The 13,376-nt window shown below is 44.5% G+C and overlaps 1 protein-coding gene and 1 long non-coding RNA gene across 2 annotated transcripts; both read left to right on the forward strand.

The window, feature by feature from the left end:
- Positions 1–2,935: 2,935 nt before the first annotated feature.
- On the forward strand, positions 2,936–4,777 carry LOC139605099 (uncharacterized). Its single transcript, XR_011684233.1, has 3 exons — positions 2,936–3,582; positions 3,735–3,821; positions 4,726–4,777. It is a non-coding gene; the product is annotated as an uncharacterized lncRNA (long non-coding RNA).
- Position 4,778: 1 nt separating this feature from the next.
- Positions 4,779–13,073, forward strand: CBLN2 (cerebellin 2 precursor). Its single transcript, XM_071456480.1, has 3 exons — positions 4,779–5,299; positions 7,457–7,576; positions 7,885–13,073. Exons 1-3 carry the CDS (start codon positions 4,931–4,933, stop codon positions 8,080–8,082), a joined length of 687 nt encoding a protein of 228 aa, XP_071312581.1. The 5' UTR covers positions 4,779–4,930; the 3' UTR covers positions 8,083–13,073.
- Positions 13,074–13,376: the final 303 nt, after the last annotated feature.

Genomic DNA, 13,376 nt, shown 5'->3' on the forward strand with positions numbered 1-13,376 from the left:
CTTATGGTGAATTTTCTTATGCGGGGAAGAAGCCTAACTGCCTTGGTTGATGTGTGAAACACTAAGACTAAGGGACAAGAAAACAAGTTTAAGTATCTCTGTGAATGAATTCTAATTTATTATGTAATTTTTCCTTATATTGCTTATACTTGAGAATGTTGTGCATGTTATCAACAGAGAGTTATATATTCCTGGCCATAGCTGACAGCTGTAAGGTAATAAGCCCTGGAGTCCCCATAGAATAGTGAATTAAACACGGATTTGAATTAACAAAACATTACTTTAGTCAGGCTGATGGCTGAATGTAGCACAGGGATTGCTCTCACAGAAGGTGGGTGTACCTCAGCTGGCTCACCGACAATCACTTGTGGTTAATAGGGAGGTCGTCACTGGCTAGGTACAGAAGACCACTCTTTCTCTGCCATCAGGTTATATTTCAAAGGTGTGCTTTCAAGAAAAAATGATCAGATTTTTTAAACCCCATTTGTTACAATTTACAGTAAAATTGTTGTTTAAAGGCCAAGTAAGCCATGATGACAGAGTTTAGCCATTTAAATGGTGACCTATTTGATAAATGAGGACCCAGAAATCATCACCTTGGCTGATTATGGAAGTGTTTTTGTGTCCCTGCTACAAATTTGTTCTAATATTTTAGGTAGGTAACAGAAATTTTCACATTAAATGAACATTTCTTCTTTCTCTGTTTATGTACATGTAACAATGATATAATATATGCAAATATCTATGAAATAATTTCAGGAAAAGACATACAGCATTTTCTTTTGGAAAGGAGTGCCCTATTTTGTTTGACATTATTGTAAATAATATATGGGAAACACTTGGGAGCTACTGATCAAAATACTTTTCTGTTGATAACTTGATTTAGTAGATAAGACAAAAAGCTTTTCCCCTTGAGGTTGTTGGATTAAATGAGTTCAAGGTGAGGGCTAGCTTAGGAATGGTTCCAAAGAAATGAACAGTTTTATTTCTTGTGTAACTTCCACACCATCAAGTTCAACACATCCCTGGTAGAAATGTTTGTATTCTTGGCAAAGTGATGAAAAATGACATGAACTTGATTGCACACTATTCTTTTCCAACTACAACCAACTTTTTGAACTCAAGAAAGAGAACTTTACCAAACTTTACCAGTAATTTACCTGCTAATTTACTTTAGAAACTATACTTTCTGAAGTCACTTTATGACTGAGGTGCATTTTCTGACATTAATAATTTAATGTTCTATATTTTCAGTCTCCCAACTCAAAAAAAAAAAAAAGATGCTTAAGTAAATCCACCAGCTACATAGCTCCATGAAGGCTGCAGTTTTATTCCGTTAAGGACAATATTTAATTAGAAGTAACACACAGAACTGTTTTCTAATAAATACCGTAAATGTCATATGATTCGATTTTTTTTAAGAAGTGAATATTCTGTTGCTATTATCCCTCCCTCTATTCATATTGCAATGATTTTTACTTACAGGTCTTTTACTAGTTACCTATCTAATAAGAAGGGAGTTTCTATGCATTGGGGATCCATTTCTTGTACTAAAAAGGGCAAGATTAATCTCTTTTTTTTTTTTTTTCCTGTGGGTGCACATTGGATTTAATGGCTTTTCAGTTCCCTTTAGTTCTTATGCTCATCCTCCTTGAAAGTTGCAGGCAGAATGGATAACATGCCATCATTCCCTCAGCACTGGGCCTTATGTTTTAAGTCATATATAGCAAGGTACAAATCTTTTGGCTCTGCTTTAATATCTCATTTATACAACATAGTAATAATCAATGTGTAGTGTGATCTAAAGAGAAATAATAGCAACTCCCTAGTGTATCAGACACAGGAAAGATTGAGTGTCAATCTCTTCTAAAGGAATTTCTGTGCTCTTTTTCACTGTCTTGCAGAATACATGCTGCCTTACAGCCATAGACTTGTTCCTCTCTGATTTCTGATAATTTTAATGCACTACACTTTTCAGCTTTCTACTCTCATTGCTCCGTGCTTGAACTCAGGAAAAAGACCATTAAACATAAGTATTTCAGGCTTAGCATAAATTTCTCGTTTGAAATAAGGAGCTATAGGTTAGGAATTCCCTGCACACTGCTTAGCTGTAATTTCAGGGCATGATTAATTTCTCGGTGCAAATCACCAGGCAGACACCCTCAGGGGTTCCTTGCTCCAGCTTAAAGCAGAAGATTGAAACAGGAGCACTCATTCGTGGAAGAGATTGTAATTTTACTGTTGACATACACCTGCAAATTTTCTCTATATCAGGAGCTACTGCTTAAATGTAAACACAGTTTTCTGATAAGCTCCTTCCAGATGCTGAAGTCTAAGTTTCAGGATCTCTAGGAAAACGCCATATGCAATGAGAAACCCAGCTTACAATTTAGAGAAACGCATCAAAATGCAATGGTGTTTCTCAAAACTGCATTGCCAGAGCTCTGCCTTACCCTCCCTCGCATCGCTGATAACCTCTCAGCAGCAGCCCCACGAGCTGAGGAGCATGAAACATTTGCAGCCAGCAACATCTGACGATAACCTTGGCTGTGACACACATCATCGCTGCCGCTCCGCAAGGCAGGGCCGACCTACGAGCCCAGCTCACCCAGGCCCTGCAGGCAGCGAGAGGGGGCGGCCACCCAGCTCCTCAGCCGAGCGTTCTGCCCTTTGGGAATTTCCCTCCTCCCTCCCGTGCCGAGGTGCGACCCTCGCTGTTCCCTCTGTCCCTCCCTGTTCCCTCTGTCCCTCCCTGTTCCCTCTGTCCCTCCCTGCTCCCTCTGTTCCTCGCAGCCCCGCGGCTCGCCTCACGCCGCCGCCAGGTGGCGCCTCGCGACCGCGCTTGGAGCGGAGCCGCGGGTGGGACCGGTAGCGGGAGCGGGGCCGGGAGAGGGACCGGGAGCCGGGGCCGGGAGAGCGGCCGGGAGCGGGGCCGGGAGCGAGCTCTGGGACGGGAGCGGGTTCGGGTCGGGGAGCAAGTCCCAGAGTGCTGAAGTGGGTCAGGGAGCGGGTCCCGGTTCGGGAACATGTCGGGGAACGGGCCAGGAATCAGGACGCCCCAGGGAAGAAATATATTAATAAAGGGGGAACCGCGGCCGAACTTTGGGCGCCGAGGTGTGCGGGTACGAGCGTGGGAATGGGGCCTTGCTGTGTGCGGGGCGCAGCCTTACGGCCCGAAGTGCCCCGAACAACGTGTCCTTTTTAGTGATTATTGTTGTCAGAATCAAAGTCTGTGAATTCCAAATAGCTCCCAGTGAGTGATGCCGTGTGGTTCGGTTGGGGAGCGCTACCGTGTCGGTGGCATGTTGGAACAGGGGCGTCTTAGCACGACGGGTTCAAGTAGAAATAATGGCGGGGGAGAGGGGGGGCGAGGCGGCACGGCTCTTCCCTGCCTCCGATGACACCGGGAAGGCCGTCCCAGAGGGAACATCGCGGCTTGTCGCTGCTGCTCGCGATGTGTCGGGGTGCGGCTCCAAGGCGCAGGGATGCCTGGCCGGGGCAAGGACTGGGGTGCAGCGTCGCCGGCGGTGCTGTGGCAGCGCTCCGCTCTGGTCCCGGTGTCTGAATCCCTGACGGGTGCCTGTGCGTGTGTGTGTGTGTGTGTGTGTGTGCCGGAGAAGAGGGGAGGAGGGGGGAAGAGGGGTGGTGGTGGTAGCGGCTGGCGGGAGGGGGATGATTATTGGCAATGGGCGGGAGAGAAAGAGGCGACTCCTGTTTCCTTTTCTTTCTGCCAGCGCAATCTCGGCTCATTTTCTCTAAGCTATACAAGTTCACGGACGAGCTATCTAGCCAACGCGGCTCTCCCGTCATGGACCTCCCAGGTAAAAAAAGCCCTTCTCCTCCCCGCCGGCTGTTCTTCTCGCAAAATATCATTTTAAATGGTAGCAAGAATAAGGTTAGGGCAACCGTAGAGATGCCTCTGGGGAAGTGTAGGAGCGATCTCCCAGGAGCGAGATCACCGGGTGTTCTGGTAAACGGGAAAAACTGAGATGCAACTTCAGAGGGAGAAGCCGGGTGAGGCTTTGACTCCTGCGATATGTGTGCATGCCGGGGTGGGAACCGGGGGATATCTGAGCCGGCTGCCTCCTTCTCGCGAGTTTAGGGAGTCGCCGGGGTCGGCAGCAGTGGTGGTAGCCTGGCTTGGGGCGCAGAAGGTTGGGAAGTACAAATCGGTGCCCGAGCGCGGCAGCCCCCAGGCGGGGAGAAGGGCGGCGGCGGCTTCCAGAGCCCGGCCGGGGCGGATGCGCGGGGTTCGGGGCGCCCCAGCCGCCAGCGAACTCTACAGATAGGGGGGCAGCTCCATCGAGGGGGGAGAGGGCGCGTTACTTATAACAAGAATAAAATCTCCTTCCGTGGTGACTGGGGCGTTAAGAGACGGGTACAAACCGGGCTCGCAGATGTAGTTAATAGCGGGGCTGTGGGAAGAAGCGGAGCCGGGTTTTGGAGACCCCATTGGTTGTGGGGCAGGAAAGGGACTGCCCGAGGCACCCGCAGGATGCTCCGCCGGGGATTTGGGGATGCAGCGCTGCCCCCTCCTCCCCCCTCGGAGTACGGCAGGCTGCTGGGGAACCCGAGAAAGAGGGAACACCGGGCAGCCAGGTGTCTCCCAGACCTGTTGTACTCGCTGGGGCGCCGGGGGCGGGGAGGGGCAGCCCTCCGGGCGGCGCGGTGCCGGCTCCCCGCCTGCCCGCTGCCGTGCTTCACCGCCGCCTTTCCCCTTGGCAGGCTGCTGCGTGCCGCCCGCCCTCTGAGAAGGCTCCTTCGCCCCGCGCAGAGGAGGAGGCGGAGGAGGAGGAGAAGGGGAGGAAGGCGCGGCCGCAGCCGCCGCTGCCCAGCCGCCGTCCCGCAGAGCGCTGGCCGCAGGGCGCCTCGGCGGCAGCAGGCGCGCAGCCCCCTCCGCCTCCCCGCGCCCGCCCGCCCGCCCGCCCGCATGTCGGCGGCCATCCGGAGCGGCGGCGGCGGCGGACCGGCGCCGGGCATGGGGCGGCGGCGGCGGGGGGCGCTGCCGGAGCCGGCGGGCGGCTGCTCCTGCTGCCTGGCGGCGGCGCTGCCGCTGCTGCTGCTGCTGCTGCCCGCCGGGTGCCCGGTGCGGGCGCAGAACGACACGGAGCCCATCGTCCTGGAGGGGAAGTGCCTGGTGGTCTGCGACTCCAGCCCCTCGGCCGACGGCGCCATCACCTCCTCCCTGGGGATCTCGGTGCGCTCGGGCAGCGCCAAGGTGGCCTTCTCGGCCACCCGCAGCACCAACCACGAGCCCTCCGAGATGAGCAACCGCACCATGACCATCTACTTCGACCAGGTCAGGCGCCGCCTGCTTCGCCTTCGCTACCCCTTGTCCCCGCGTCCTGCGCGGGCATCCCCCGCCCCTGCCTCCCCTGGCTGCACGCATGTTCTCCTCCTTGTTCCCGTTCCACCTCCTAATCCCGACACACTCGCTCAATAGCGACTTCACGTCTCAACGGCCCAGAAAGACTTTGGAAAGTTCTTTTAGGTAGCTGCGGGGCTTTTCTAGGGTGGTACCGGGGGTGAACACGCTGCCCGCTTGTCCGGTCACAATCGCTAGTACGGAAAGAGCTTTAAGGTGAAAGTCTGTGTCTTGGACGCGTGCGGGGGCGCCTTGCAGCCAAGGATTGCCTCGGCCAGCCAGGAACGACCCGGGGGAAGCGTGAGCATCCCTCCTTCGGTGCAAATTCAGAGTGGTACCGACGAGGAGTCGCCGGATCTACCTGTTCGGAGCGCATTTAGCAATGTCACAGCATGTCTCAGAGGGAGGGAGGGATGAGGAAGAAGAGGGTGTTTCCCGCGTTATCAGACGAGGCAAACGGTGTCCCCGGCGGGCTATATAGGAATGGTGTTATCCCGCACGGCATGCGCCGGGCAGAGCAGCGAACAACCTGCTCTGCTTGTCCTGCCCCTGCCTCGTCGCGCCGCTCCCCTCCCGGAGACCAAACCCCGTCCATTCACTTTATTTTTGCGGTGAAATTTCTTTTTTTCCTACCACTTCTGACTCCTGAATTGCAGAGTCAGCCGAAATTAGCATACTAGACTGTTTTCTCTGGGCTTGTTTGTTTGTTGTTTTTTAGGTTATTTGTTTGGTTTTTTTACCTGTCTGGTTGTCATTTATCTGTCTGCCTGTCCTTTCTAATGAGTTTGCACAGCCATTCGTCGCATACGAGATCTCATAAAATTAGATCAGTAGGAAAAAAAACCCAAAACAACAAAAAATCAACCCCCCCAACTTGCTAAATATATAGCATATGTTCGATGCTTTACCCGGCAATGTGCAGTTCCTAGGAGTTTGAAGGCGTTTTCTCGGTGCTCCCACAATAAGGTTTTTTTAAATCTTTTTTTGTGTTTTTTTTTTTTTTGGAGGGAACTATAGACTTTGGATGTTTGGGAGGAAAAAGCTTGGGATTTGGGAGTGGGGGACGATGGTATTTTTTTTTTCTCCTGCTTTGCATTTTTTCATTAAAGCTGAGTTTTAGCCCGCAAACGGAGCGTGACGGGCGTGCCCCGGGGGTGGGCACGGCGGAGCAGCCGGCTCGGGCGCACCCGCTCGCCGGACGGCATCGCCACCGACCCTCAGGTTCTCCTCTGCCCGTGCCCTTTGAAACAAACCCTGCTCCGGTCACAGGAGCCCGGACAAGGCGCCAGAGCCGAGGCCAGGTCCCTGTCACATCGGCGGGATCGGCAGGGTGCGGCCGCCGCTTCCGAACGAGGCTCTGCACATCTGCCCGAGTGCTCAGCTCTTCCTCTTTTTTTTTTTTTTTTTTTTTTTTTTTGTTTTGTTTTGTTTCAAAAAAAACCATTGAAATATATGAAAAATTAAGGTTATTGCCGGGAAGGAGGAGCGAGCCCACCCCAGCCTCCTGAGGAGCTTGTGGGCCAAGGGGCACAGCCCTCCAGAGGGACAGAGAACATGAGCTGGCAGATGTTGCTGTTGCTGAGCATCCTCTTTCTTCCTTTGCCCTTCTCCGTAGTGCAGTTTTAGTTCTATACCCTACTAAACTCGAGGCCAGCTCTGATTTCAGTAGTGCTATCTAAAAGACCTATTTCCGTTATGAGCTAATGACTTTTGGTATTTTTCCTACCTTTTTCCCCCTCCCTCCTTCCCTCCATTTCACACTCCTCCCCCTCTTCCTTCTGCCACCTTTGCTTTATTGACAGCTCAGTGTGGACATTTGCACTTAATCTAACAGGCTTTGGAGATCATTTTTGTGTAACTAAATTGCTTTATTAACTCTGATGCCTTTTAAATGCCTCTGTAGCTTGATTCCATTCCCCTGCCATGCACTTTTAATTGTGCTGCAAATGCCATTTTGACTATGCTTTATGTTGGTCATTGAGCTCATGTCAAATTTTTGCTGGTGCTTCTCTAAGGTGGAGTCTGATTTCTCTGATTTCTCTCTTTCTCTTTCTCCTTTTCTTTGTTCTGTTTTATTTGTTTGCATTCCAGGTATTAGTTAATATTGGCAACCATTTTGATCTTACTTCCAGTATATTTGTAGCACCAAGAAAAGGGATATATAGTTTCAGTTTCCACGTGGTCAAGGTCTATAACAGACAAACCATCCAGGTGGGTTCTAATCGAAAGAAGATGCTGTCCTTCCTTTCATTCTCTTTTTCTCTTTTTTTTTTTTTTTTCAAATGCTCATTTCAAGACTCATATTAAAAAAACAAAAACAAAAAACAGAAGTTGAAGAATGAGATTGTGGGTTATTTTTAAAGAGGTCTGTATACATGACAGAAATCATGCATTGCCTATTTCCTTAGCTTAATTCAACCTAGATTCTGCCCTGTACAAAAATTTAGTGATGTGCACAGGGCAAAAAAATCATTGAGAGTATTGAGAAAACTCAGATTTTGTCTCTTTGCACTTTTTAGGTAAGTTTAATGCAAAACAACTACCCAGTGATTTCAGCTTTTGCAGGGGATCAGGACGTCACCAGAGAAGCAGCCAGCAATGGGGTCTTGCTCCTCATGGAAAGAGAAGACAAAGTGCATCTCAAACTGGAAAGGGGTAACCTCATGGGAGGGTGGAAATATTCAACCTTTTCCGGCTTCTTAGTCTTTCCGCTATAAAAGAAGGCCAAATAGGAGACAGATCCATGAGCTGGAGCAAGGATTCAATTATTAATGACACCCTGAACTTGGCAGCACATGACAATATTTTCAGTCACCCCGTCAGACTGTCACAGTAGAAGAATGATAACCTTCTAAACTCCAACATTTGCTTTGAATATTGACAATTCCTTGGAACCTGCGCCTCTAATTAGTTTTAGACGACAGTGATCTTTAGGAGAAATGAAATTATCGACCTGAGCAATTTGTACCTGTGATTGTAAAGTCAATTTTGGATTTTATTGTTGGGATCATTGACTTTCTTATTCTCTTTATTTTTCCTCTTTCATTTTTCCTCTTTTTCTTTCTCTTGTTGTTGTCCCAATGAAACAAATAACTCAGACCACAGAATCACTTTGTCAAAGGCTCACTCTAGAGCCAGAAGAATGGAGTGTTCAGCCCAATGAGGTGTTCTTCCATGCTCTATTTCTTTGTGTTGTATAGCCTTAAGGAAAAAAAGAAAAAAAAAAAAAAAGAAAAGAAAAAAAAGGAAAAAAAAAGAATGGCTTCAGTCTCAGTCCTGTATTTTTTCTGGGGGAGGGGGATTCTGGACATTACTGTGTCAAGAAGTGCTTTATCCAGTGAAGCAAAATTTGCACGATTGGAACCTTATTTGTGTTGTTTGTGTTTTTCATCAACTTTTTATTTTTCCTGATCTTTGTTTGTGTGTGCTAAAAATGTAAGCTAGATTGATCAATAAGACAAAACAAAGCACATATATACCCTGTAGCTCTAAGTAAAGCTAACCAGTGAACAATTTCTGTCTGCACTTTCCAGCTGATCTTTATAGACCTATTTAGAGAGAGAGAAAGAGAGAGAAAGAGTGAGAGAGCTACATGATCCTTCAATTACAATCTGGAAACCGGTAAAGGAACTGACATTTCTGACTTGTCCTGACATTTCTAGAAGCAACAGTGGAGGCTTTGAATATCTTCTCTGACCATACCCTAAAATATATACTTTCTTTGCATTACTATATTTTGGGTGCTTTTATCTAATATTTATTTGATATATTTGTCCACTAATGCTTGAGTACACATTGTGGAAGCACAGAGAGATGGCAGAGCAAATTTTTCCTCTTCCAAATTAAATAAAGCCATCTCTACTTGAGCTGTCCTTGGCAAGTATTGGAGGAGTAGACACAAGCATCTTTGACAGGCTTAGGGAGAGGGGCCTCAGAGGGAGAGTGGCCTCAGAGGATCAACAAATGCTCCAGAAGCTGTCACTGGTGCCGTGCATATATTCACTGCATCTGCTCTTCCCAACACAAATGGCCTCAGAGTTCCAGGGGTGGACTGACATCAATGTTGAACACTGAGAAAATTGTTATCCCATTCAACAAGAGGTAAAATATCAGGCCAATGTCAATTGTATCCTTTTGCCTCATTCTCAATAAACTGATCCTGTTTCTTCAGTTTTTTTTTAAGTTTATTTTTTTAGTTCAGTGGGGTTTTTTGGGTTTTTTAAAGTGGTGTACTAGGCAATATGCTGAGGAAAATCTTGTTTGAGAAGATCCAGGAGGAATCTTTATTTTATAGAATTTTTATCGATATTTATTTAATTTTAAATGTGTCATTTTATTATGAATCCCCTAAGGGTGGATGTGCATAAGAATTTATTTTTTGTCAAATTTACTCCTCTGCCACAACCAAATATAATGGAAAGGCATTTTCAGGAAAGCAGTGGTGACTACATTGTATTTCAAAATTATGGTGGACATGTCATTCTCATTGTAAATTTATCATTCAAGGGACAAAATTAAAGTCATATATTCTTAAAAAACCCTTATCTGTGTTGCTTATATACCTCAGATGACTAATATATAAGCCAATTCAATATTTAACATTTTTGTGCATTTTCACCATTGATGTGGTTTGTTTGCTTTGCCGTTTCACTTTGCCGATTACTTAATGAATTGGTTTCAGGTTGTTGGTTCTTTTAATGGGTTGCATTTTCTAGTTCCTCTTTGTGCTTTGGCATGACTGCAATGTTTCTAGTTGCAAAATACCACAGGGCTAAGTTTAAGTACATGAAGTAAAACCTGAGTCAGCAGCAACCTTTTTCTATTAAAATACAATAAATACAGTTGTCTTAATGGTAGACATTGTAAAACTACTTCTTGTGTTTATAACTTGATTGTGTCACTTAAGGAGACAGAAACTGAGGTGGGTTCAAGTTCCAAAGTTTTTAATTTCTACTATATTTTTAATTTAAAATAAAAATATTCAGTCAAAATAATTTAAAATGAGAAGTACTCAGTTTTGTTTTAAAATTCTGCCTACCATAACCACATTCAGTTTTCCCATTTATTTCAGTTCATTTGGCTTGAATAAGGCAATGACATCTTAGTTCTGGCTCTCTCCTAAGAAAAATGAGGCCAATGGCAATGTTTTCCTTGGAACTATCCTTGGAAGTTTCTTAGGCCATTGAAGCTGGACAATCTGAGTATCTCAATTCATGTATTCAAGCTCAGTAATCTTGACCATGTTTTTTTTTAATAAATATGTTTAAATGATAGCCAATCTTCTGAATTTAAAGAAAGTATCTCATAAAATGCCACTTTCCCTCTGCTACTCTTGTGTCCTTCATGATAAGCTATAGAGTTAGGACTCCTATATAAGCAGTTACAATAAATGGAAAATGTGGAGTAAATTCTTATTGTACGCTAATTGCAATCATGATTTTTTTTCTTTTATGTCCTTTGCAATATTTATTATTACCTTTTCCTTTTTAATTTTGCATCTGGGTTTGAGAACATGCAATCTACTTTCTATTGGAAATAGTAGAAATCTTGATGTTTTCATAAGGGTGGATATCATGACATATTTTATGTTGGAGGAAAAAAATGTACAACTGCAGCATTGGAGATTGCAGGAACTATGAAATCAGAATTATTAAAGGAGCCTCCCAGTACATCAAGAGTAGGCTTATAGAAAATAATTTATGTAAATAAATAGTTTGGGTAACATTTAGAGTTGGTTTAAATTTAATGTTGAGGGGCATCACGAGAGTTAGAGGTGTAAGACACGTGGTACTGAAGTAGACCAGTGGCACCATAATGACTGGTTCCTGTGGGAGCAACAGCACAAGACCCCTTCCAACAGCTTTCAAGCTTTCTCATTAGCTGCTGTGTAACAGTTATAACATATTCCTATGAAACCACTGTCTGTTTGACTGCTTCCCTTCAGGGGATGATCTGTACCTGGGTGTTGTTGGTGTTCACTGTTTTAGTACTTCTTCAGCCTACTTACGACAGGGTGGAAGCCAGGAGCTGTATTAGGAGTGATAAATTCTCATCATATATATCACTGCCTTCCCCTGAGTTTTATACCCGTAGCTGGAACACAGCCTTGCCAGAGAGCCTGTGTGCTCTCACCTCCCCCTGAGACAGTGGGTGTGATGGATGTGTGGTGTATCTCATTACTGGTCAGCATCTTGCAAGCTGGATCTGTGGGAGGAGGAGAGAGACAGGACATGAAACTAAGGAGTTGTTTAGAAGTTACATTGTGTTTGTCAGCTGTGACTTTTTTAACTTTTAGAGAGAACATTTTGTTTTTATTGACCAAATTTGTTTCTTGGACAATCTGTCAAAGTAGAAGATAGGCTAAAACGGCTTGTTACTGGTGGATTTATTCAGAAATAGCTGAAAGTGGTTTCATGTCCTTCTAATGTGACATTGGTTTCAAGAATAGGCAGAGTCACAGATAGCATTGTTTAAAAATATCTCTTATGAATAATAGTCTGCTTTGATCCAGGATAACTTTCTAATGGTAATGAGCACTCAAAAAGCATTGTCATTATTATACTTCATTTTCATGTGTAATGACTTGTCATTAAGCAGTTATATGTAACTAAAGAAATACAATCAATTCCCCTCTTTTAATATATTGTTAAAAGGCCAAGGAATGTTCTGAGTTATTGCATAGTTTCTAGATTTGGAACCACTTACTGTTTTGAACAATTTTCCAGGATCACTTATCGTGAGGAGTCATGCCCAATTTTAAATCACAGTAGTAAACGATGATACATTGTAAAATATGCATTTTCTTACTAGAGTGGCTTCTTTTATCTGACATTATTTCACCTGTCAGAATGCTTAAAATAGAACTTTATGATTCCTGGCCATCTGTTAATTAAGTCACACTTGGAGTTTATAAATTCCTGAGAATTTTTGATATCCTTTTGATTTTTGATATCGTGAGCGTAGTTAGACACAGACTAGGTGGCTGGGCAGATGATAGACAAGCATTTAGATCAGGTGTTTATATAATCAAGTATCAGTAAAATTCAAGTGTTCCATAGTGAGATAAATACATTGTCATTTCAGCTAAGAGGCTGATCTTGCTTGTCTCACTCACTTCAGTGAAGTCTGTTCCTCTTATGAATGGACTTGAGTGCGTCTTAACATTAAGTTTACACCAACTCTGAATGTTACCTAATCAATTTATTTACATAAATTACTTTGTATAAGCCTACTTTAATGTGCTGGGAAGCTCTTTTAATTGTTCTCAAATCATAATCCCTGTTGCAATCTACAGAGGTTCGATTCCCCCTCTAACAAAAAATATATCAGGATATCTGATATTCTAATAAGTACACCAAAATGTCTGCTGTTTCCTATAACATGTGAGTGGAGTTTATGAAAAACATCAGTACCATTGAGCTTGAAAGGTATGGTTTGGATTTGGTCATGATCTACGATTATGTTCATTTAAAAACCAGTGGCAGTAATCAGTGCAAACCCTTAGTTAACACAACTATTCTTGGGTGTTGAGGTATTTCAACACTAATCATACTTCTGATAATATAAGTAAAGGTGTACAAATATATTTTGAATGCATGTTTTAAATCTTTCCCCAAACTAGTCATGTTTATGGTCTTATCTAAAATAATCATGCTCTATTTTTTTCTTATTTCCTATTGCCAATAAAATATAAAGATCACTAATTGTACTTAACGTTGAGTGTCATGATGCAAATACACTTCACATACCAAGTTTATCTAAAATCTCCTGTTTCTTAGCTCATATAGCTTAACCTATTTAGTGAATCATCTCTGCTATTCATCAGCAAAATAAAGTTGCCTAACTTGCTAGTTCCCTGCAGATCACATACAACAGATGGTATAAGTAATGACATAGCAAAACAAGGAGAGCAAGCAAATAATGACTATAAATTCTGCACCAAAAAAAAAAAAAAAGTCTGCATCAACAGAAATTCAGGTCTTATTGACAAATGCTCCAAAACTCATAAAAT

The sequence above is a fragment of the Agelaius tricolor genome, unplaced genomic scaffold, assembly GCF_023055355.1.
Source record: "Agelaius tricolor isolate 1412-34295 unplaced genomic scaffold, bAgeTri1.0.p SCAF_2, whole genome shotgun sequence".
In the NCBI taxonomy this organism is placed as follows: Eukaryota; Metazoa; Chordata; class Aves; order Passeriformes; family Icteridae; genus Agelaius; species Agelaius tricolor.